The following is a 24,994-nucleotide window of genomic DNA, read 5'->3' as shown; positions in this document are numbered from 1 at the left end:
AGTTTTATTGCCTGCAGAATGAGTCATCAGACAGATATACAAATACAGAGCATGAGAATGATTCTGATCCACCTGCAGCATATCGTCTTTCTTATCCTGCGCATTACAATAAGGTGATCATAGTGTTGTATAAAACCAATAACATACCAAAAATATTTAATTACTATGTCAATCTGTCATACAGCATACGAATAAGAACATTACTCCATCCATTATCATTCAATGATTGTCGCGCTCAACAGCGCTCATAAAAAGGTAAACACTCCACTCATGTCGTGTGGCGACAAACGGTAGACCTACTGCGTGTAGAATGGAAAAATGACGTGAACAGCTAGCCATTGATTGGAATTTTAAAACATAGCCTACACGAGACATGGCACTTAAACAACTAATCGAATTGGTTACTTGCACAATGTGGTTCGTCGGATATGTACAATAATGTACAATAATACAGAGCAACCGCCTAGACAAAAAATAATGTAATATTACGAGTTGCACGACAACAATTTTAATAGCTTCAAGGTTAAACGAAAATAGAAAATCAAATAAAAGTGTTACAATAATGTGCCAAATATCACTTTTTTATATGTATTTATTTATTTATAGGATGGCATTTATCAAAAGTCTAGAAATAAATCACATTTAGAATACAATGATAAACAATGACTTTTAATGACTTTTCATTTTAACCCGTTTCTTTGCTCATCGTCTATTTATATTGTCTTTCCTGCTGCAGGATACCCATAATCCAATACTGTATACAAATATTTTAGAGTCTTGAGCTAATGATACAGGATTTAACAATAACTACAAGCAGACATTTACTCCGTAACATGATACAACCCCCTTAAATCCTGCTAAATTGGGGACGTACCGGCAGTGGCAGTTCTTGACACATTTTGGGGGGCCAAGGAGGGCCCAGTGTTTAACCAGGGGGCGCAAAAAATGAAATTTAAAGATTATAAACTTCAATTTATTTAAAATCATAAAAAAATAATTTGTACAAGGGTTTATAACTTCACAAGTCTGTATTTTTCTGGCAAACTATCTTAAATTGATGGAGCTTATGCCCTAAATCATCAAAATTATATAAACATTTGTTTTGTACAAGCGTGCAAGAGTTTTATTTTGTTTTATTTTGTCAGCACGGGGGGGGCACAGGGGGGGCCAAGGACATGTCTACAGGGCCACTGGCCCCCGTAGGCCTCCATGTAGAACCGCCATTGCGTACCGGTAAAACACTCACTAAAAGCGAGAGGAAGAGAGATAGAGAAATATCTCTTAGGCCACAAGATTGTGAAGAAGAGAAGAGAAAGAATAGGCTGTCACTTAAAAAATAATCACTAGCTGTCGATTAAGGAAACCTCCAACTAAGGAGTACTTAAAGATTGGGATGGCGCCTTATCCAAAACTAAAAGTAGACTAGAGATACTTCTTACACCTCAAATATTGCTATTTCTTTGATAGTCTGATCCTTATCTTTAACTGTGTCTTCAGACTGACATCGAGTACCTATGGTTGAATTTCAAAACAAGCTTTTAACTAGAAGAATGAAAGAGTTCACTCTGGAGTGTCGAGCACTTGCTCATTCATTTTGCAAATGAGTCTCTTTAGAGGGTTGACAGCCATGCCTCGTCTGGTTGGGGCTGCTGTGTTCTAAAACCCAGAGGTTGACTGCATACTGTAAGGACATCTGATCATTGATTGCAGGGGGTACGTCCCTGTCCTGCATCCTCTGATCACTCCTGATGTCACTAGCTGAGTCAAACGGCTCTGACACCATTTCAGATGGGCTTCATGGAGACGTGTCTGCTGATCCTCCATCTCGAAATCATCAGGGCTGGCTAGCACCCAGTTTACAGTCCGGTCAACGCTGCCATCAATCTCATCTGGGAGGTTGACTTCGGGAACCATCTCTTCACTGACATCCATCTCAGCTGAAGGGTCGACTTCAGGCGCCACCTTGCCATTGTGAGCTACTTCTTCTGAAGGGTGAACTTCAGGAACCACCTCACCAATGCCACTGGTGTGGGTTTCTTGTCCATCGTCAATCGGTAAGAAGTCCACAGGAAGCAGTAGATACTTCAGTTTGTCAGAGTTGATGTCTTTGATCTTGTAAACATTGATGTCAGGATTAGCAGCCACAGCTTTCTACATTGTCGACTCCCATTTGGCAGCTACCTTCCTTCTTTCTCTTTCACCTTGTTGGCAACAACAAGCACCCTGTCGCCAATGGTAAGTGGTGAACCCTTGACCTTCCGGTTGCTGGCTGTAAACACCACTGTTGTTTAGATAACAAAAAATATGGAACAAAAAAAGGTAACCCAAAACCAAGATCATAAAATAAATATTTTGTGAAAGATTCTTGTTCAACTTTGTTTTATTGTTATTTGTTTTTTAAGCAATGGAGATACGACTAAAGATTGTCGTCTGCTTCAAAAAAAGAATTGTACCCGTAATTATGTAGAAGAGTAGAGTATTATTGTTCTGCAGGTGAACTCAATGCAAGACTAACTTATTTCAACACTAAATATGACTAATGGCACATTAAAAAACCAACAAACACAAAGATGTTGCATTGGATGATAAAAATGTGTCTTTACTGTTAGTTTTATTGAAATATTCAAGTTGATGTTAAGTTTGTAAGCCTTCACACCCCCTGGGTGTGAAGGCTTACAGACTGGTGACCCTCACCAGTCAGGTTTCAAGAAGGCACACTCCACCGAGACGGCTCTCCTCGCGGTGACTGAGGCCCCGTCCACACGAAGCCGATTTCATGGCGAAACCGCAAAGGTCTTGTACGGTTCGGCGAATCCGCTGACCGAAACCGTAAACTTCTGAAACCACCCTCGGAGGTGGTTTCAAATCTACCCGGTTTCGTTTTGGATTCGTGTGGACGCCTGAAACCGACTGAAACCGTAAACCATGACGTCATCGCCACACCCCTCGACCCTCTAGCCAATGACTGTTAAGCCCGCAGAGTCTCAGAACTCACAACAACAAAGATGATGGCGGACTACAGGCTTGTAATCGTTCTGCAGCAGATCATGTCCCTTGTTGGGTTGCTAAGCCATTATTTATTGAGACTGTTGACTGACTGTTTGTTTGTGTTGTTAGTGGTTCGGGGGGGCAGCCTTTATGCGCATGCTCGCCTCTTCTTCTTATTTAATTTTCTTCTGGATTTCTGTAGCAGAAGCAGCGCCCCTTATGGGCCTGGCATGTGTACTACAGCGTTTCTACAGATCTACCCGGTTTTGCTTGACTCCGTCTTTACGGAGATACTCCGAAACCGGATAGATCGAAACCGGAACGGTTTCGCCCGTTTCGGCTTCGTGTGGACGGGGCCTGAGTCCCTCCATGCTGCCAGAGCCTCGTCCCTCTCATCGGTTCTCATTCTCCTCGACCTGTCCGCAGCATTTGACATGGTGAACCACCAGATCCTTCTTGCCACTCTTGCCGAACTTGGCATCGCTGAATCTGCTCTTTCCTGGTTCACATCCTACCTGACGAACCGCACCTATCAAGTGACATGGAATGGCTCCTTGTCCAAACCTTGCACGCTTGAAACTGGTGTCCCTCAAGGCTCTGTACTGGGGCCTCTTCTGTTCTCCCTCTATACCAGATCTCTGGGCTCGGTAATTACATCACACGGCTTTTCCTATCACTGCTATGCTGACGACACGCTATTTCTCTCTTTCCCCTCATCTGATAAAACCCTGATTGCAACACGCATTTCGGAATGTCTGGCGGACGTCTGCACCTGGACAACTGCCCATCACCTGAGGCTTAACCTCAACAAAACCGAGCTCCTCCTAATCTCAGGGAAAGATTGCCCACACATGGACTTACTGGTCACCGTCGAGAACATCACTGTATCTCCCTCTCCAACTGCCAGAAACCTCGGTGGGGCATTGGACAATCAGTTATCCTGCACTGCAAACATCACTGCGGTCGCCCGATCCTGCAGATTTGCACTTTAGAACATCCGCAGAATCCGGCCCTTCCTCACAAGGGAAGCAGCTCAGCTTCTAGTCCAATCACTGGTCATCTCCCGCCTTGACTACTGCAACTCACTCCTGGCTGGACTTCCTGCCTCTGCGATTAAACCTTTGCAGCGCATCCAGAATGCGGCAGCGCGCCTCGTGTTCAACCTATCGAAGTTCTCCCATGCTCGCATCAAATTTAAGACGATGGTACTGGTTAACAAGGCAGTCGATGGAACTGCCCCTGCCTACCTCCAAGCATTGCTAAAGCCACACACCCCAGCTCGATCCCTCCGCTCAACTACCTCAGCTGGACTTCTGGAACCGCCATTGCTAAGAGCTAGCAAAGGCCGTTCAGCAAAGTCACAACTTTTCTCGGTTTTGGGACCTCAGTGGTGGAACGAGCTCCCTGCCGCTCTCAGGACCACAGAGTCGCTCACTATCTTCCGAAAAAGACTGACTCACCTGTTCAGAGTCCACCTCGACACTGCATAGCCACCCTCCCCCTTCTGGCCACCATTGTACACTGTATTGTATTGTATTGTATTGTATTTTATTATAGTACTTAACTGTGTAGCAACTGCAGTAGCTGCTCATGGCTGTAACACGGGGAATTGATTAGTCTAGCGATTGTGGCACTTGGTTCTATGAACATCCTTTCTGTACCGACAGCGATATATTGATGCACTTCTTATGACAAATGTACTTATTGTAAGTCGCTTTGGATAAAAGCGTCTGCTAAATGCCCTAAATGTAAATGTAAATGTTCACAGCTGATAGGTGCAACTCTAGTTAAAGCAGAACGAGCTGCGTCAATTTAATTCGTGCTCATTATTTTATTACAACTTAACTCATTTTTGGACTACAGATGACTGTCAAAAGTCAACATCTTAAAAACGTTTACACTCGCAACACATCTACAAATCTGTAAAATCGTTTAATAAGACCGACTATAGGCTACACAACGTTTACAAAAAACATTAGCCGATCATGCAAAAATAAAACCTACCTAGCGTTAGCCACCGTCAGTGTGGATTAAAACAACTTCTACAGCTTCATGTTGGTGTAACGTTCGGTTATTTGTTTGATGAAAAAATCGAAACTGAGTGAAACTAATAGATCGGTAAAGAAATGCAAGTCTTGTGCGTTTATAATTGTATCGCTGTTTTGAATAGTCACCTACCATAACCTCAAAGTGCAGCTGAACCGAACGTTTCACATAGCTTCGTGCAGTCCCGTCCCTTTCGCACGTAGGCATTAGAATTTGCAACTCGCGCGGTGCAAAACGACATTTAAAAAAGATTGCAATTTCCGGTGTGCTGGTGGATGTTTGTGTGGGTGGAAGTCTGCAGCGGAAGTATGTGTGGATGGATGTCTGGAGCCAGACCCCTCTCTCACTATTAGAGGAAGAGTTTGAAACTCTGAGCCAACAGTTAAATCCATAAAGATTGGGTGAGCACAGTGTTGGGATAGTTCACTTTCTACGTGAACTAGTTCAAAGTTCAGTTCACAAATTTTAAAATGAACTAGTTCAGTTCAACGTTCATAATTCAAAGATTTGAACTGAGTTCACAGTTCCAAAAAATGAACTATTCATAGTTCTTTTTTTCAATATGTTGCTGTGTGAGCTATTATTTTTTTCCGGTATTTTGAACATCGAGCCCACTTCGTGATTTGTCTAGGATGATATAGAGTGGTTGAATCAAGCATCGTAGCGAAAATGTATTGTACATTTAGCGCATTTAGTAAATCCCATTGATTTCTGTTGGAAGACTCATTGCTTCGTTGGCCGGAAGCGGAAAGGGAACTAGTTTGGTTGTAGTTCAAATTTGGTTGTAGTCTTTTCGCTCGGTTCTAGCCCTACTGTTGAGTCGGAGAACCGAGCGAAAAGACTACAACCAAACGTAAACAGCCCCCATTTACGTTTCCGGCCAACAAGCAATGATTCTAGGAGGTATTCTAGTCCGCTGAGCTATGATCCAGCGGGAGATAACGTTATGGATTGTACATATTTATAATTCGAAATTCGTCTCAGCCTTTATACCACAGACACTCTAGGGTCCATAGCATATAACCGTGTTGACTCTGATTACAGTTTGATTCATTTTTCACTATTTAACAGATCTCGTTCTGAAGAATAATCACCGCGCCATTCGTTTCAATGGGAATCGGGACGGTCTATACTTTCAACATAAAGTGTATTTATATTTTTTAATTCGTCCCAGCCTTTACACCACAGACACTATAGGGTATATAGCATATAACCGCATTTTCTGATTGCAGTTTAATGTAACAGTAAGCTGACAACGCCGCAACTGCAAATGAAACACACGGAGATAACCATGGCAACCGGTCAAACAAATCATTCTGCGCGCGCATCCGCCGTTTTGATAAACAAATAACCCCCCAATTGAACGAAGTTAAACCGAGTGCGCGTGCCGTTCACAGACACCAGAATGAACGAGTTCACAGTAACGTTCATCAGGCAGTAATACAGTACGTTCAGTTCACGTTCGCCGAAAATATGAACGAGTTCATGAACTATCGTTCAATGAACGCGTTCAGGCACAACACTGGGTGAGCAAATGTGTGTTACACTCATACCTATTGGTGGTTGAGCAACCGTAATAGTTTCATATCTTATCTCCAAGATGAGGGCGAAGGTGAGGAGGAAGCTGAATCAGACACCCGCATTGGTAAGTATAGAAAAAAGTCAGATCATCAATGCTTGCCCCGCATCCTATGGTTGTACTCATATACTGTATTGTATAGTAGCAGACAATTCATATATTTCAATTCAGATCACATTTATTTATAGATCACATTTGACCAGTGTTTACAAAACTGCTGTACAATTTCACGCTTTATTTTCTGTGCTTAATTATACAAAACTAAAACATATATGTTGGCCTATATATCCGGCCACTTTTTGATTTGGTGATGCACAAGAATGAACTTTGCTTGAAATAGGCTTGTCCCAAAGCTGTAAAACATAGGAAGCTAAACGCCCAAAGGTCAATAACTGAAATCCAACTGCCATAGTTCTCCAGCACTCCATTTCATTCTGCGAGGCGAGCCCAGAGCAGCAGCAAGATGGAGCTTCTTCTACTGTGTGGAATCCTTTTAGCAGCATTCCACACCAGCCATTCATACATTCCAGGTAGACCCTTTACAACTCCTTTAGTCAACTCCTGTTCAATCTGTATTTGCGTCTAAAAGGAAAAACCTTATGTAGCCAATAAATTCCTAATTTAAAAAAAAACATACTTTGTGGATACTTTATGCATTTTGACAGTTAAATAATTAATTAGATGAATGAATTCGCATTATTAGGAAGGATTTAAAAGTACAGCGTTTACTACAATCTCCTGTATGAAATTCTGAAGCCAATTAAGCAATGGAGATTCGACTAAAGATCGTTGTCTGCTTTGAAAAAAGAATTGTACCCGTGATCATGTAGAACGTATTCCATAATATCTGCCTTCTTAAAATTGAAACTGCTTTCTGAGTGTTATTGTTCTGAGAAGGTGAACTCAATGCAAGACTCCTCACTTATTTCAACACTAAATGTAGCAAATGGCACATAAAAAAAAAAAAAACACCAAGATGTTGCATTGGATGGTAAAAATGTGGCTTTTTTGTTAGTTTTATTGAAATATTCAAGTTGATGTTAAGTTTGTAAGCCTTCACTGTTAGAGGAAGAGTTTGAAACTCCGAGCCAATGGTTAAATCTATAAAGAGTGGGTGAGCAAAGACATCGTAAATGACATATTTTACTGCAGTCATAAATAGGAGTGGACCTCCAACCGGGTTAAATATTACCTATGCATCGAAGCCATATCGCACTACAGCCAATGTTTGAAAGCGCACAAACAAAAGCTTTTTCATTTAAAATAAATATTGAGAACATTTAGATATACAATTTAAAATACAGACCAAAGAAAAATGCATTTATTTATTTCCACAGAGTTTTGTAAACTGCCTTCGGATGCAGGCACAGGCTCCGAACGGGAGACTTTAATCTTCTACGATGCCAGCGATGACAACTGCTACCCTTTCATGTACAAAGGCCAAGGCGGGAACCAGAACCGCTTCACCAACGAGAGAGATTGTGTGAGAAACTGTTCCACCATTGCGGAGCAGAGATACCCTGAGGATGGTAAGAAAGGACAATTGACCACCAATTACAATTAGGGCATTTAGAAGACGCTTTTATCCAAAGCGACTTACATGGGTTAATACACACATTGACACACCGACGGCAGAGTCAACCGTGCAAGGCGACAGCCAGCTCGTCAGGAGCAGTTGGGGTTAAGTGTCTCGCTCAGGGACCCCCACAACCACCAACCAACTAACCAAAAGGTTGGAAAGATTTTAAAGACGGACTGAAAAGAGTCACAGTCCAGCAGTTAATCTGGGCAACCTAGGAGGCCTGCGTATCAATCACTGAATGCTCTTTGGATGGCAGGGTGATGTGGAGCAGAGGTTAATGGTCTCAGCTCATTTCAGGTGGAGGTGTGACTCGTTAGGCTGATGAGTCGCTTGTCAATGACACACTGTGTATCTACACAGCCATTATGTGACACTGTCAAAATACTGAAGATGTCCTTTGCTGCGATGCCGTTTGGAGCAGTAGTTAGAGTAGTCGCATAATTTAAATGTGTATTTTATTTTACTTCACAGAAAGAGAAGCCTGCCACCTTCCCTTTGTCAAGGGGAGCGTATGTAAGAGCTTCTCTTTGCGCTTCTTCTATGATTCTATTCATGACAAATGCAAACCGTTCTTGTGGAAGGGATGCCTTGGAAATGGCAACCGTTTCCTGAGCCAGCAAATGTGCAATGTAACCTGTGATGGTGTTCATGGTGAGGATGCATATTGCATTATATTGTATTACATGCACACATTGCTATCTTTATGTGTGTTACACTACGTATTGGTGGTTGACCAGCCGTAATAGTTTAATATCTTATCTCCAAGATGAGGGCGAAGGTGAGGAGGAGGCTGAATCAGACACCCCCATTGGTAAGTATAGACAAGTCAGATCATCAATGCTTGCCCCGCATCCTATGGTTGTACTCATATACTGTACTGTATTGTTGAAGACAATTCATTATTTTTCAATTCAGATCACATTTATTTATAGATCACATTTGACCAGTTTTTACCAAACTGTTGTACAATGACGCGTTGCAGTAAGCCACAAACAAACAAAAATTGATTACATCAAACCTGAAAAGGTTCATATTTTTGTTGAACATACACAGGCAAATACGATTGCAGATGTATTCAGGAGGATCATTCAAATGGTTACAAACCACGTCGTTGTTGTAGGCCTACCTTTAAATCATCTACCTCTTTTTTTATTTTTAACAGTTTGACAGTTATTCCATAACTAGACTATTCGATAACCCTTACTTGTGGCACGGTCTACAATATGTAGGCCCTTGTAGATACATTTCTGTATCCTCTCTTTTTGAGTCTCCAGAACAGTGTTTTATCATGTGTGAACTTGGTTTCTGATATGAGAATGCCTGTTTTTTTCATATACATTAGCTCTCATTTGCGGGATTTCATTTGGCATCCTCGGAGCCATCGTCATCATCGTAGTGCTTGTCTTGATGGTCAAGTCAAAGTAAGACATTACTTTACAACATGGTTCCTATTTCCCTAAAACGGTGAAGATGAAACCCTATCGTTTTCATGAGGACGTATGTGTGTCGAGGAGAACAATAGTGATTGTTCTTGATATATTTGCGTCCTCAAGGGATGAACCCAAGAAGAAGGGACCGAAGAAGCCCAAACGTGAGGAGACCCCTCTTCAAGTGAGCGCTATTGAATTGGAATGAAGACATCGCTACATCTCCTACAGCAACACCTAGACCGTGCTATAGTCCTAAAAAGGTGTTGAAAATAAATGTGTCAGGGCTAGAACTGTGGTTTGTAGTAGAGCACTTACACTATTTGGAATTTGTTCGTATTACTTTTCTCTTTGATATTTGCATCAATGTTATCAGCTGTGAAACCCATGCCCTGTGTGTCTGCATCTGCATAAGTCATATCTTGCCATCATTTCATCGCTGACCACTGCAGGTTTGAATTTAAATCATGAGCATAATTTGGATAATTCATCAGGAATCCTTGTACTGTAGGTTAATATGTTGTTGGTATATGTGACCTTCCTTCTGTATTGGATGTCTTTGTAAGATTGACTTTATTAAAAAACTTAAGTTAACATAAGTATATGGCTATGATATGATAATGCATAATATGATAGTATATTTTATTATTGTCCTCCGTATTATAAACACAGATAGTATATCATTGAGAACCTCATTCCCAGGTGATCATCTCAGACGGTGCTTAGGTTATTACCAGTTGGATTGGTTGGTATATTTGGGCCTGTGGATAACTGTTGCTTAATAAGGGGCGGAGGCAGGTGGAAAACAAAACTGTTGCATGTACAGTCGTCAAATATTGTCTATGAGTCAAATACTTCTTAGAATCAAGACGAGCTTCCAGCCAATCTAGGTTTACAGTCGCCCACCCAGGAATATTGTAATGTCTCAAAGGAACTCAAACACTAAATCACAGCCATCATAACTGAAACAAAACATGTTCAGTAAACATTGATGGAGAAGCAACAAAGTGGGTTTACATCTAGAAGCCCTGTTGTAATGATTTCTGAAGGTATTGGATGAGATCTTAATAGTAAAGAAAAATGATAAAAGTTGCACAAATGTTGCAATTAACATAAAGAAGGGACAGGGAGAGCAGTCCGACAGCACTTTTATCAATAGGTGAGTGCTGCATGCAGCGCTCAACTATTGTTCTTCATACGTTTTCTTCTTTCTTTCTTTCCTCTTTATTATTCTCTACAAACTTTGGGACCTATCTTCTTCCTCAAATTTTCACAGAGAGACACCATTTAATAGAAAATGTTTAGAATAACTTGGAATCGGCGCATCTTTTCAGATTTTTGAAAAAATATATACTTTTTAAGATAATCTACTTTTAGAATACTATATATTTTTTAACATGGGAGTCAAAGGGAGGATGGCTCTGGTAGGCCTACTTCAACAGTTTGAATCGTAACTAACTACATTTTCCACCGTTTAGCTTCGTTCAAACCATTTAAAAAATCGACACACTTCAATAATACCTAAACGGAATTTCGATATCGTTTAAACTTTATTCAAAATCACAGTTTTAATTTCATACCGGCTTCGTTGACACTGGCGCGTGAGGACGTTCAGCAGTGTTGCCAGATTTGGCTACTTTTGGAGGACGTACAGGCAGTGTTGCCAGATTGGGCGGTTTTTCCCGCTCTATTGGGCTACTTTTAATCACGCACTGGCTCACTATTCTCTTAAAGGGACACTGTGTAATATTTTAAGTCATTTATTACCTCAAATCAACGTATTCATTCATAAATAAGTCCTCATTGGTGTAAAATGATCTCTGCCAAAAATCTCACCTATCCTCCTGAGCGAAGAATAATTAATATGTAACATAGGACCGGTAAGCTTCATGGAGGCTTCCATGTTCTTCCGGTCTATGAACTGCCGAGAGGGACAAAAAGCATTACGTGGTACAGGAAATGCAAACGCATTTTCACTCTGAGCCAGCGTGAATGATGACTGAATGATTACTCATACATCATTAGCTTACACTAATGATTCAATGCAGTTTGAAATTTGTTTGAAATGACGAACCTCATCATCACTCGAATGACTCGATGAGGTAGCATTGGATGTCATGACACAGCTTCTTGGCACATACTGCCCACCGTAGTTTTTGAACAAGCGAGCACTATTAGTTTGAATGCAATATACAATTGTACCACTAGATGGGAGTAATTTTTACACAGTGTCCCTTTAAACACACACACACACACACACACACACACACACACACACACACACACACACACACACACACACACACACACACACACACACACACTGTGTAATACATTTGACCTTTCAGATTCTTCAGTTCAATTAATTTTACATTTCTGCATTTTTAGCATTGCTTTGCGCTTTTCATTCAGGTGTCACTTTATTTGTTTCCAACCATTTATATTTTCTTAAATGGTGTGCATGTTTACCCCATTTAGACTTTTGAACTTTTGTATCCCTTCACTTGATTTAAGCCATTTAACGTTTCTTTATGTCTTAATCTTTGTGGCTTTATTTAAAAATATTTTCAACCTCATTTTGTAGGCCTACTACAGCACTCACCGCATTTTCTGCAGCACATGCATTTTCTAGTTAATAATTGTTTTCACACATTTTATTGAGCCGATCCAAGGAAAAATACAGACAGAACCTTGCTGATTATGATACCTACGGACCTATTTTGAGCTTATCCTCCAAAACATTAGTATCTTTCCTTATATATGTCACACAAACAAAAGTTATACAAGTTCAAATGAACACCAGTCCATCTTTTCCGTTCAAGAGAAAAACAACGTACATATTTAGCAGTGAAATCGCCGCAGCCATTACACAGACAAACCCAAACACTCAGCTCCCCTAGCCTAAAACCATAGCCTAAAACACAACTGGAAGGACTTTTATTGTGTAGTTTCAATCTCTCAATGACAACGTCATTTCCGTCAATGTGACGTCATTTCCCTACGATACGGTTTGCTACGCCCGATGCGCTAGCTAGTTACCGAATGCTATCTTAATTTCATTAAAAAGAAAAAAACAGTGCAAATCTATGTCGGAATGCCATACAATCACGTTATTACTCGACATGTTGACTATGTAATTAACCATTTAGTATGCTCACATATGGTAGCGCCAACGAGTTAGTTACCCTGAGTAGGTTTGTTAGCTGGAGAACCAATAGCCCCTTATAAGCCTCGGCTAACAGGTTATAATAGACAGAGGTACTGTCTACCTACACTGATGGAGTGCCCTCACATACACTCCAACGTGTGCCTGACGGTCGACCCGTCCAGGTTCCCCAACGGTATCCCGTCGTCCTGGTGCTGCAACGGTAGGATAAACATTAACATTTAATCAAACACTCTATTAAAGCAGAGTTCTTAGGTTGGTACCGTTGGGCGTTTTTGGGGAGGATGATAAAAGCATGGAGCGATGTGTTTGTGTGTCACTTCGGAATTAGTTGATGTTGGATGTATTTGACGTGTCGCGTTGTTTTCAGTCTGCAGATCGAACAAAAGCCCCTGGGTCTGCCTGACATGTCTGCTGGTGCATTGTGGAAGGCAAGTACACCTGGACCGACATCAGGTTGACCCCTGAACCAAGATCAGGTTGACCCCTGAACCTAGATCAGGCTGACCCCTGAACCTAGATCAGGCTGACCCCTGAACCTAGATCAGGCTGACCCCTGAACCTAGATCAGGCTGATCCCTGAACCTAGATTAGGCTGACTTCAGATACGTACCAAACACATTGGAGGAAGAGAAGGACCTGTTTCTCCATCCTTTTAATCATAGGATACGCCCAAACTGAAGTTTTCTCCAATTGTATCGTATTGAAACTAGATGCACAGCCGACATATACTGACAAAGCGATTTGTCTATCGCCAGATCCTCAATAAATAACGTATAACTACGTCAATTGTTTTGATGCATAGCTTTGCAGATTTCGGACGGCATTTACCTTTTAGTAATATAAGATTAATCATTGTTTTAGTGGTAAATCCTATTTGTTATTTTTTTGTCTAAACTGTCTAAAGTATCAAAATTGTGTGTTTAATATTTTTTCTTTTCATTACTCATTGTATGCATTTGTAAAAGTTACATATAGCTATTTAAACAATGCAAACACAAATGTGATGAGTAGATGTCTTGTTTTCCCCATATAGATATGTCAGTGGACATGCAAAGAAACACTTTGAGGAGAACCAAGTCCCGTGCAATAGCCAGAGGACCTGTGAGAAGCAGGAGAAGGTCCATCACTCAGTCTGTATGGACTGCAGCAACTACAGCTTATACTGGTGAGGCTCTACCCTGTGAACGCTGGTAACAAGTGTGAAATGGGTCACTGTACGGGGCACTCGGAGAATAGTGTAATACAAAAGTATGGCAGGTGTATTGTCATGGTTACAAGTCGTCTACTTTTCCAGTTTCTACTCTGGAGCTTTTAGGCATCTCACAGGTAAAAAATCCCCAGGCATTTCAAACCCAACCACAAGATAACCAGCGTGGACTGGTGTACAGGAGGAGGAAAACTAGTTTTTAGATTTAGCTAATGGTAGTTATTATTCCTTGTTGAAGTTCTGTACACAGCATACTAATTTTAAGCATACTAATGTTTGTTATGCTCTATATACTAGTATTATTTAGGTGATCGTTATTTAGTTGTTTGCTTGGCTGACATTTGTTTTGCAGTTACAGGTGTGATGATTTTGTCGTTAATGACACCAAACTCGGTCAAGTGCAAAAAGTCAGAGAGCATCTTCAAAGTTTGGAAAAGTAAGTATGGAGAAGAAGAGAAACTTGCATATCCATATTGTTTACCATACTGGTAATACTATCCACTTAGGGTGATTTATTTATAAACATTGTTCTTCTCGTAGGTCATCACTGATGGGTGACAGACAAAGGAAAAGAAAGAACTTGGAAAACCTAGCCTTCCCCAGCAAGGTGTTCAAAGATGATGTATGCGTCACAAGTGACATGTTTTATTAATTTCAACAGAATCTGTGCATCTTATGCTTTCAAATAGAGAGATGACTAACTAACTAACTACTAACTGTTATTATATCCTGACAGGGTCTCTCCTTGGCTCTGTGTGCCACAGGCCTGCGTAACCTTGGCAACACATGTTTCATGAACGCTATTCTGCAGTCTCTCAGGTAATCAGTAAGCTGGTCCTGATTTTGATATAGCATATTTAATAACAAACCTGCTTATTTAGTAGGTGTGGCATGGAGGCAGGACATGTCAATTTTGAACAAACATTTGTATTCCATGCTGTAGAGTCTTTCAATGATAATTAATAATTATTATTATTGTGTCTTAAGTTCAAATAAATAAAATGCAGCCTATGCTGAAACATAAGATCTATCTACTTAACGTGCCTCATTTGTAATTATCTGCATGATAAACTATAAGCATTGTCTAATGCTTTTTATTTTACTTTGTGTGGATCGAAGAAGGTATAGCTGTGGTACCAATGTATAATATGATTAAGTATACGCTACACGTGAACCTCCTAAGAAGGCGCAATTTGATTGGTTCGCCATCTCTTGTTTTCCTCGCAAAATGTCGTCTCGTCCCGCTAATAAACCGCGGCAAAAAGTGAGTGTTCACTTGTAGTAATACTAAAACAATTATTCACCTCCTGTTCTTCGGCGAATAATTGTTAAAGATTCTGTATCATGTAGTTAAGATAATGTTTGTTCGTAACATTTATTTCCCCATAAAGCAACATCCAGCAGTTCAGCCGTTACTTCAAAGAGCTGCCGGCGGTGGCACTGCGCAGTGGCAAGACGGCCGGACGCAGGATGTACCACACCCGCAGCCAGGGAGACACCAGTGTGTAAGCTCCCCCGGGCACCCTGCATCCAGCCTGCTTACCATGGTCCTGAGCCTGCTCACAACTCTGGTCAATTTGCACCTTAGCTCAAACACTTGGCACAATTTGGTTGCTTAGCATCATCTATTAAGGACAACAAAAACACATTTTACGGGAATTCATTGTTTATTTTAGTTTAAGTCAGTTATTCCTTCTTAAAAGGGCTGATGCCATGATACACTCACGCCTAGTCCGGCATCTGCTCATATCCACATATTGCCCAGCTTTAACCGATACCTGGTTTTATCTGTAGTGGCATTTCTTTCATCTTGGATACTAGGATCTGTGATATGTGCTGCATTTCTTTATGTGTGCTTTTGGCAGTGAGAAGAGAGACACCGTGACGTCTCTGTGTGGTTCAACAGGTCCCTGGTGGAGGAGCTGAGGAAGACGCTGTGCTCTCTGTGGCAGGGCAATCAGACAGCCTTCAGTCCAGACTCCCTGTTCTACGCCATATGGAAGATCATGCCAAGTTTCAGGTACTTGCATACTGGAGGGGCACGCAATGTGTAGTTGGAAAGGGACTGTCTCTGCTGCCATCTAGAGGCTAAAGTCCATCCACCACTGTCAAACTGCTGCTCTCGTATTCAGTTGCCTGTTAGTTTCCCCATATGTATATAAAACAATGTTGTATTAATTATTATTACGATTCTACTTATTATATATGTCTTCATTTTTACCCGGGATCCATCCATTAATCCTTAATGTACTGTTCGAGGACTGAAAGACTGAAACTCACCTTTTGTTATGCTCACACCCCAGAGTAGCAAGGTTAGCTTAACATGTTTGGAACCCTAACCAGCAAACCAATGGGCAGTTAAAGGAAAACCTCAAGATATTTCAACCTGAAATCCCAAATCTCTGATCATTTAGGAGTAAGTGACTGATGCGAACACGTTCTTTTGAGATTGGTCCGGTATTGTGAGACAGCGGCTGCCGTAATCAGACTCCAATATAATCCTTTGGGGCAATAGCGCCCAGTCAATGAACCTCCTCTTAAGGTGCTTGTTTTCGTCACTCACAGGCTCAGATTATATTCTAACATTATGGAAAGGATCCCTACAGAGAATAAAACTTGTTTCTTTACTTTTTACTTGATGACGTTTTTTTTGTCTAATCAAGTATTGCTCAAGGAGAAGCTCTGAAATCACGCTGTTGCATGATATTTGCCTATATTCATTACCCTCTCAAATCTTCTCCACCTGAATCTTTCAGTTAACCCTAAGCTACGCTCTCTGTTGGCCAACACATCAAACTCTGCTCTCTCCAGCCCTTCTCACTTTTCAACTCTTCTCTTTCTGCAACAATTCAACCCTCACAAGACTTCTCTTAGAGAGAGACTTGGTTAGACACAAGAACAAACAGACATGGCATCCTACCATAATGATGGAACATAATCTGACCCTTTAGATGGCAAAAACAAGCACCTTAGATGACACGTTAACAGGATGCTGCATCATTCATGCTCGTCGCTGGACCAATCTCAACAATTTCTGTCCTCATTAGTCCCTTGGATATGAAAATAGGGTGCCGGTTGAAAAAACCCAAAGTTTTCCTTCAACTCAAAATGATCTTCATTTAATATAGGTTCTCAAGAAATGGTGTCGGTTGAATTCTGAGCAACAAACCGTGCCCTTTGGATCAGAATGACTTTAAAACGCTCCACTCAGTACATGCTGTGTTACCTCCAGGGGCTACCAGCAGCAGGATGCTCACGAGTTCATGCGGTACCTCTTGGACCACCTCCACCGGGAACTTCAGGGAAATCATAACGGCGTCCCCTCATCAGCCTCCAGTCCAGACCATGTCCGGCTGCCCCCCACCGCAGGCAAATGTTGCATGTACGATATACTAACCTTTGTTGGTTTTTTGTTTTCAATACGAGCGACTCCATTCAGCCCGGTCTAGCTCCTGCAGACTTTTTGATGATAGTCTTCAGTCCCGTCACGTCCTTTTATTGGAGAGTGCATCCAATCACTAATTAGATGTAGAATGAGCTGTGTGATGTTTAGCTCAGGTCATCTGCGGAGACGAGCGATATTCACTAAATCAAAGAAGAAATAACTGAAATTATCTTGTGAATTGGAATATTTTTATTAAATTAAATTATATCAAATGATGATTTGAAAGACTATCTGCCTGATATAGATGGATAGTGATAAGATGGATACATGAATAGAAAGGTTTAAAACGTTGTCTGATTATTCGAATAGATGGCTGCATCTCACATGCGCTGTTGCCTTGGGTGGGATTGTTCATTCACTGAACGGCTCTCACCCCTGTATCGTTTGGGCCTCTTTGTTTGAATGGTTCGGACGGATGTGTAAAAGTCTATTTTGTGTCGCCTCTTGCAGAAATGGAATAACCACTGTCGTGACTTCCATCTTTGGAGGCATACTTCAGAATGAAGTCAACTGTCTCATTTGTGGGACAGAATCCCGGAAGTTTGACCCGTTCCTTGGTAAGAGCTTTTTTCATACTTTCTAAATACTCCTCTCTTATAAGTGATCTCCTAAGAGCAGACTTGGGTTGTTTTATTTCTAGATCTGTCGTTGGACATCCCAAGTCAGTTCAGACAGAAGAAGAGCAAGGACCAGGAACCAGGGCCTACTTGCACTTTAAGTGGTGAGCATCATTCCACAGCACCTCAGAGTGGTTATTTTGATTGTGACAGCTAACTGAGGAGACCCCTCAGGCTTGATACGCTGGGATTGTGTAGGCTAATGCGTATGTGGCTCCATCTTCAGATTGCCTGCGTAGCTTCACAGACCTTGAGGAGCTAGACGACGCAGAGCTCTACATGTGTCATAAGTGTATAAAGAGACAGAAATCCACAAAGAAATTCTGGATCCAGAAGCTGCCAAAGGTCTGATTATCATTTTACAAGCATGTTCGTTTGGCAACAATTAACCTATATGCGATTGAATTGTTATGATGCTATATAGGGCACCCATGACCTACCATTTCTAGGAGCATTATTCCCGTTCAAAAGTGCGTTGTCTTCAATGAATGTCCCTTGTACGGCTTCACTGTGGAGGCCTTACCTTACTTGAGGTAAGGCCTTATCTTATCTTTGTGTGGTTTTGTTTCAGGTTTTGTGTCTCCATCTAAAAAGATTCCACTGGACGGCCTTTCTGAGGAACAAGGTGGACACCTACGTGGAGTTCCCCCTCCACAGCCTGGACATGAGGGCCTTCCTGCTGGAGGTACGAGGGACCCTCAAATGATTCAGAAAACGATGCCTTGATCAAGTGGGAGGCTGTGAATGTCAACATTCATTCAGACTTGCATATCGTGCACCCAATATCTTATACATATCTCGGCTGAATATTACGTTTCCATTTACATTTAGGGAATTTAGCAGACACATCTATCCAAAGTGACTTACAATTAGTGTTGCAGCGGTATTACCGGTGTTGAGGCCAACACCGATTACTCAGTGTTGCACACCGGCAACACCGATTTTTATTTTTTTCAGTAATAAAAAACAAATTCAGTAAAAATGAATAATATAATTCTAATTAAGAAAATTAAAATGTGTAGAATAGGCCACAGTTCTGTTCTGTGCGGAAGAGAATTGGCGCGCCGAGAATTGGCGCGCCGAGAATTGGCGCGCTTCAAGACCGGTAACCATAGCAACGCCGGTAAACAAACGCCGCAAAGCCCAATTGTATACAATTATATTATACTATTATATATAGAACGTTATAAGACGTCGAGAATTGGCGCGCTGCCAGCCGCTGTCACCGAGTGAGAGGAGAGTTGACGGAGAAGATGGCGGTTGACCTAGTTTCAATGTTAATACCGTTTATACCGGTAATACCGGTGTTGACACGAGCGTATTACTCGGTGTGAAAATGTCCACACCGCGGCAACCCTACTTACAATAAGTACATTTGTCAGAAGAAAGAGAAGCAATATATTGCTGTCGGTACGGTAAGGATGTGCCACTTACACTTACAATTGCTAGGTTAACCCATTCCCGTGTACAACAAAGAGAGCTAGGATAAGATGCTTAACGATGCCAAGTACTATTTTTAATTGCCAGGACGTACAACGTACAATAAGTGCATACATGAGGGCCAGGTCGTGCAAACATACAATAAATGCGTACTAGTGGTGTTTTTATGAGAGTGGGATGAGGAGGGGCGTGGGGGATAAGGAGGGAGGCTATGTTGGGTCCAGTTCAACTCTGAGCATAAGTCTAGGGTCTTGCCCTTTGAACATGAGCTCGGCTCCATATTGGTGCTGTAGGTACAATTTGAGAGTGTGAGCAGAAAAGAGCCGAAGATTTATAAATGAATCTACAAAAATATATAAGTGTTCATTTCACACACATGTGATTGCCAGGCAGACTAAAGAAACGCATTAGGTTCGTACAGAGCCAGGTGCAGTCTCTTGAGATGGATATTCTCACAGAGCATTGCACTGACTCAGAGCTGGGTGGTGGTGCCCCCTTTTTTATACAGTTAGGCCCAATCCCATTTCTACCCCTTACCCCTTCCCCTTACCCCTTCAAAACAAGGGGGAGGGGTAAGGGGTAGAAATGGGATTGGGCCTAAGACATAACGACCAAGGGGCAGCGGACAGTGGTGTGTGTGGACGTGTGGAGCTCTGTCTGGGCAGCGGTTGACTTAGGCTTTGGATAGAAATGTGTGCAGCTTATCATTATGATAATAAAACATAATAGTATTGCATTTAAGTGAACAGGGATTAATGGTAAATCAATAATTAATCACTTTAGTCTGAAATAAATTGGGTTTGAAAGCTTTCCTGCGCTTTTCCGTTTTTTTTATAATTTAGCCCAAAAAAATCAGAATGATAAGTGGCCTCAGAGAGGCCTTGGGCTGCAGTCCAAGAGGGCCTCTGTGTCCGCAGCCGTCTAGTTGAATGTGGGTCGTGTATGTAAGGAGGCCAGGGTCTGCTTCAGTTGTGGATCAGGAAACGTATTCTAGTGAGTCACCAGTCACCCTCACTAAGGTTCAGCCAATGCTCCCATTTCCACATGCCTTTGGCCTTTTAGCATGTAGGAACGTTTTTTCTTTGATAAAACACACAAATTAAGTATGGATCAAAGTGTTGCTCTTCCCTGACAGACGGACAAGACGAGACACACGCACACACACACACTGATGATGAATAATGCAGTCTTCCACCTAATTGTAGTGATTCATACCTGTTGATTTGTATTGCAGCCAGATAAATCTTTGCCTGGGAGTTGCCTCTATGACCTTGTTGCTGTTGTGGTCCACCACGGATCTGGGTAAGCTGTGGTTGTAAATTAACCTCATAAACCTCACCTCATATCACTCGTACGAATTTCAATGAGCCTTAGTGAAGAGTCAGCGATTTCATGTCACGTCATTTCATGATTAAATATATATCTAATCTCACGGACAACATTGAAGGTAATGATTAAAGGTCCCATGGCATGCTGCTTTATGGATGCTTTAATATAGATATTGGTAGGTCCCAAACACAGTATTTAAAGACGTTCCTGAAATTCAGCCGTGGTGCAGAATTACAGATTCATGTGTACACCACATGAATCTGAAGTAGACTGAACCGCGCGCTGCCTGCTGCCGGCTGCCCGCTGCCGGGCAGTGGTGCTTCGCGGCGGTGGTGCCTCGCAGCAGCCGGCGGCAGGCAGCATGTCGCAGTTCATGTACTTCAGGGAGTCAAAGCCAAAGTTCCTTTCCCCCAATTCCTTCTCAACCATAGCTGAGATAACCCCAACTACAGTCTCGTTGTGGAAAGAACCGACTTGTGATGCGCCATAATACCACCAGCAAACACTTGCGTTACAGTGTGTGTGTAATCACACACACGCACATGTGGTGCTCGCACGGTCGTGTCTCATTAGCGGGCCAAATTCTCTGGGCAGGCAAGGCAGAGAAAGGGGCGGAGCTTAGATCCTTTATGATGACATATGGGACCACATTCCAAATCAGCGCGCTTGAGCCTCCATTTTTTCAAAGGCGAGCAGAACACCTAGTGCTCGTTTTACACCGAACGCAAGTTTTAGCCACTGGGGGACCGTAGGCAGGCTAGGGGAACTCATATTTATGTTAAAAAAAACTCAAAGTGAGATTCTCATGCCATGGGACCTTTAAACAGAGTTAAATCATCGACCACTAGGTGGTGGTGTTGCATTGCGGCGTGGCCTCTCTCAAAGCCTTAAGGGAAGTAACCCTGTGCTGCTGTTTGCAGGGTTGGCTCGGGGCACTACACGGCGTACGGCTGCCACGAGGGCCGCTGGTACCACTTCAACGACAGCACGGTGACGGTGAGCAGCGAGGACACGGTGAGGAAGGCCAAGGCCTACATCCTCTTCTACGTGGAGCGTCCCGCCAAGGCCGGTGCCGCAGACGCCGGCACCGCCGCCGCCCAAACCGTCGCCGTCGACACTGCGTCGGCGTCAGCAGATGAGATGGTCTCCGTCAGGGACGAGATGAAGGAGGAGGACGTAGCGGGCTCCGCGGTCACCCCCGGGGCGGGGTCTGGCCCGGTCGCCTCCCCTCAGGGGGTCACCGCTGGAGCGGGTTCTGACCCGGACACCACCGGAGCGGCGGAAAGGGATCGGGCTGCGCTGGGTGATGCTGCTGGCGGCCAGCTGGCCGGTGCTGGCTGGGAAGAGGAGGCGTTGGACGGGGACCAGTCATGCGAGGCCACCTCAGACACGGTGACTGCAGACAGTGATAGCCTCACTTTAGCATCCGCTGCTGCTCAATAAAGGGCCCGACAGAGTTTTTCAACATCCAGCTGTGGACTTCATTCATTCTCTTTTTTACCTATGCTGTATGGATTTATGTAATGTGTCTTCATGGCAAATATTGGATCATTATTTTATTTTTTTTACAATGTGCTGCTTGATTATTTTTGAGCGTTATGTTTTAATTAGATTTTTGTCATAGCGGTGAGTCACACGTTGAGTAATTACCTCCACACAGTTTAGGTCCAGATTAAGACTGAACATAACTGTCTTGTGTCATGCTTTTCATTTTTTTTTTGCTAGATCAATTTTTGATTGTACTTTTTATTTGTCAAAAGGTATAGATTTTCAATAATTAGAGAATGGCTACATTAGCATTCCACCAATACATGACTGAATAGCCTTAACTAGAGCAATATGAAGTTAATGTGACTCCATAACTAGAACATATGAGAATTGTTTATAAAAAAAACATTTTTAACCCTATGTATTAGTCTATTGACCCCCATGGCCTAACTTGGTAAACTGGCCTTGAAAAATGACTGTTGTTGTACTAGAAATGTAAATTGACAAAATCATGTTTTAAAATCATGGCTTGTTGAACCCATTGATTACCCTTACTTTTTTACATCCTCAAATCCTTATTCCTTCGTTGTAGATCGTCACAGCTAAGCGCAATGGCTAGCTACCCATTCATATGTGCTTAAATACATGTAGTTATTATGAGCAAAGAATAAGTTATCTTCATTTTATATTACGGTACTGCAGAACAGGAGCAGCCTGATGGTTTTATCCGTAGGTTACAATGTAGTAACCCTAATAACCTTAACACCATTACGTTTTATTAGTGTACCACTATAGGTTACAATAGGCTCTTGGCATACATCAATATCATACATATGATATCAATACTAATTTAAAACAGTCATTTTTAAAAGGCCAAGTGGAAAGAGCTTAAAATATGATTCACTGTTAAATGATATTGTGCATTCTCCCAAATAAGTTGGAGTTGAACTTCAGAGTCTTGTTATAAACTAAATGGTTATTAACTGGTCCCAATGTGTTCATATTGCGGAGGAGAATTAAACAGCCCTTCCTTGCACTGGCTGCTGATGAACGTGGGAGATGCACATCGTTAACCCATAGCTGCACCTCCGCCACACCTGCTGAGAAAAAAATATAAGCTTTTATCTGTTGAACTTAGTATTTCTGCTCGCTTTAGGCCGAGCGTACAATATAAACAAAAGCCCCCCCCCCCCCCCCCCCCCCCAGGACACGTGCCAGGAAGAAGCCACTCATGTATGCTGAGCAGCAGCAGCTGCTCACGGTGGGCTGCTCGCAGGTGGCTGGCGGTCGACATGTTACTCTGTTCTCATTAAAGAAACAAGTGGCGTAATCTTATCGCGCTTGTGTGTGTGCGTGTGTGGGGGGGGAAGGGGGAGGGTTCCTTCTTTTTTTTGTTTTGTTATGAGCAACAGCCGCCGATAAGATCACTTTAACTTCCCAATACAGAATAATTGTAGAAAAGAGGGAAGTCATTAATCCTCCTGGTGAGGCCTGGTAGACAAATGGTAACTTGGATTCTGTACTTTAGTGTTAGAAGGTTAGTTGTGCTGGACTCAAGTCGGTGTACCTATTTTTTTGTCGCACTTTTTTACTGAATTAATAACCCTTCTGCAATACATTGTTTTAACATACAAAAACCCAGCAACAGCATTATCTAACCACCAAATAACCACACAACAGTTAAACCAGAAACCCACTTTCAGTCACATACTCATCTACATCTATTGGGAATATATAAAGAAGTACAAAGACCAGCATCACTTAAGTTGTATATGCACACATGTAAGTAGGCCAGACCAAGCCTAAACATCTGTCAGTCTGCTGGCCTCCTTGCTGCCCTGTGAGAGGCCGATGACAGCTGGACAGGGAGCGTCTGGCTCCCTTCTTGTGACCGTACCGGCAGTTGCCTTCCTAAAATAGCCCCCCTCTCCAGCACCTTATATGTGCAAGGCTCCAGTGTGTGGCTGGGGAGGTATTGTGTATCCAGGCCACAGAATATTCTGACCGAAGGCACATTGTAGCTCCGTAACACGGGGACCCCGCCACAAGCCTGGAGGCCCTCTCCTTCTCCGGGCCCTGCTCCCGATCACCACCGCGGCCATGCATCTCACCCAGCTGAACCGCGAGTGTCTGCTGCACCTCTTCTCCTTCCTGGACAACGACAGCAGGCGGAGCCTCTCCCTGACCTGCGAGCCGCTGCGCCAGGTCTTCCTGGACCCCCGTCTGTGGACACTGCTGAGCTTCTGCTCCCCCAGCCAGCTGAGGTGGGACAATTTCCTGCTGGGCTCCTCTCTGCGCTCGCTGTCGGTCTGCTGGCACTCCAGCCGGGTGCTGCGCGTGTGTAACATCGAGGACTGGATGAAGACGCCCTTCCAGAGAGACATCTGCGCTAAACACCAGGATCTGGTCAGCGACTTCCTGGCCCGCGTCTGCCTCACGTGAGTGGTTCTCTGTGTGTCTGATCGCTCTCACCTGTGTAGTTGTTGGATCTCTTGACCGGCGCCAGTGTGGTGGATTGAGTGTGTGACCTTATCGGCAGCAGGGGAATCCCAGGCCGGCTTGTGGTTCACGAGACACAATCACATGGCATCAGCCACAATGACAAACCTGAAGCCTCACGCGGAGAGAGAGAGGGGCTTTATTTAAACATGCAGCCACATCACAGCCCTGCCCTGGA

The 24,994-nt window shown here is 42.7% G+C and overlaps 3 protein-coding genes across 4 annotated transcripts; all 3 read left to right on the top strand.

Moving 5' to 3' along the window:
* Window positions 1-6,586: 6,586 nt before the first annotated feature.
* Window positions 6,587-10,221, top strand: si:dkeyp-73b11.8 (BPTI/Kunitz domain-containing protein). Its single transcript, XM_060062037.1, has 7 exons — window positions 6,587-6,679; window positions 7,026-7,143; window positions 7,951-8,142; window positions 8,667-8,846; window positions 8,962-9,006; window positions 9,538-9,616; window positions 9,749-10,221. Exons 1-7 carry the CDS (start codon window positions 6,635-6,637, stop codon window positions 9,828-9,830), a joined length of 741 nt encoding a protein of 246 aa, XP_059918020.1. The 5' UTR covers window positions 6,587-6,634; the 3' UTR covers window positions 9,831-10,221.
* Window positions 10,222-12,587: 2,366 nt separating this feature from the next.
* usp3 (ubiquitin specific peptidase 3) lies at window positions 12,588-22,856 on the top strand. 2 transcript variants are annotated; one of them, XM_060061934.1, is made up of 15 exons: window positions 12,588-12,990; window positions 13,159-13,219; window positions 13,825-13,956; window positions 14,351-14,434; window positions 14,539-14,620; window positions 14,735-14,817; window positions 15,390-15,503; window positions 15,905-16,018; window positions 17,231-17,380; window positions 17,894-18,000; window positions 18,084-18,164; window positions 18,287-18,405; window positions 18,632-18,745; window positions 20,735-20,802; window positions 21,750-22,856. In XM_060061934.1, the coding sequence occupies exons 1-15, from the start codon at window positions 12,900-12,902 to the stop codon at window positions 22,270-22,272; spliced, it is 1,923 nt and encodes a 640-aa protein (XP_059917917.1). In that variant the 5' UTR covers window positions 12,588-12,899; the 3' UTR covers window positions 22,273-22,856. The 2 variants fall into 2 exon arrangements, with proteins under 2 accessions (XP_059917917.1, XP_059917918.1); XM_060061935.1 differs by having other exon boundaries at window positions 12,591-12,990; window positions 14,539-14,605.
* Window positions 22,857-23,750: 894 nt separating this feature from the next.
* fbxl22 (F-box and leucine-rich repeat protein 22) lies at window positions 23,751-24,994 on the top strand. The gene has a single exon (XM_060062055.1). The coding sequence runs from the start codon at window positions 24,418-24,420 to the stop codon at window positions 24,757-24,759; it is 342 nt and encodes a 113-aa protein (XP_059918038.1). The 5' UTR covers window positions 23,751-24,417; the 3' UTR covers window positions 24,760-24,994.

The sequence above is a fragment of the Gadus macrocephalus genome, chromosome 9 (genome assembly GCF_031168955.1).
Source record: "Gadus macrocephalus chromosome 9, ASM3116895v1".
Classification (NCBI taxonomy): domain Eukaryota; kingdom Metazoa; phylum Chordata; class Actinopteri; order Gadiformes; family Gadidae; genus Gadus; species Gadus macrocephalus.
The sequence above is the reverse complement of the archived record's forward strand: the minus strand, read 5'-3'. Positions and strand labels throughout refer to the sequence as shown.

What these genes read in the sequence shown, in the direction of transcription:
- usp3 (XM_060061934.1), top strand. Translation starts at nt 12,900, where the DNA reads ATGGAGTGCCCTCACATACACTCCAACGTGTGCCTGACGGTCGACCCG. An exon ending in AGCAACTACAGCTTATACTG is followed by an intron (nt 13,957 to 14,350) that starts GTGAGGCTCTAC and finishes TTTGTTTTGCAG; the next exon opens with TTACAGGTGTGATGATTTTG. An exon ending in GCCTACTTGCACTTTAAGTG is followed by an intron (nt 18,165 to 18,286) that starts GTGAGCATCATT and finishes CTCCATCTTCAG; the next exon opens with ATTGCCTGCGTAGCTTCACA.
- fbxl22 (XM_060062055.1), top strand. Translation starts at nt 24,418, where the DNA reads ATGCATCTCACCCAGCTGAACCGCGAGTGTCTGCTGCACCTCTTCTCC.
- si:dkeyp-73b11.8 (XM_060062037.1), top strand. Translation starts at nt 6,635, where the DNA reads ATGAGGGCGAAGGTGAGGAGGAAGCTGAATCAGACACCCGCATTG. An exon ending in TGAATCAGACACCCGCATTG is followed by an intron (nt 6,680 to 7,025) that starts GTAAGTATAGAA and finishes CAACTGCCATAG; the next exon opens with TTCTCCAGCACTCCATTTCA. An exon ending in GCAGAGATACCCTGAGGATG is followed by an intron (nt 8,143 to 8,666) that starts GTAAGAAAGGAC and finishes TTTACTTCACAG; the next exon opens with AAAGAGAAGCCTGCCACCTT.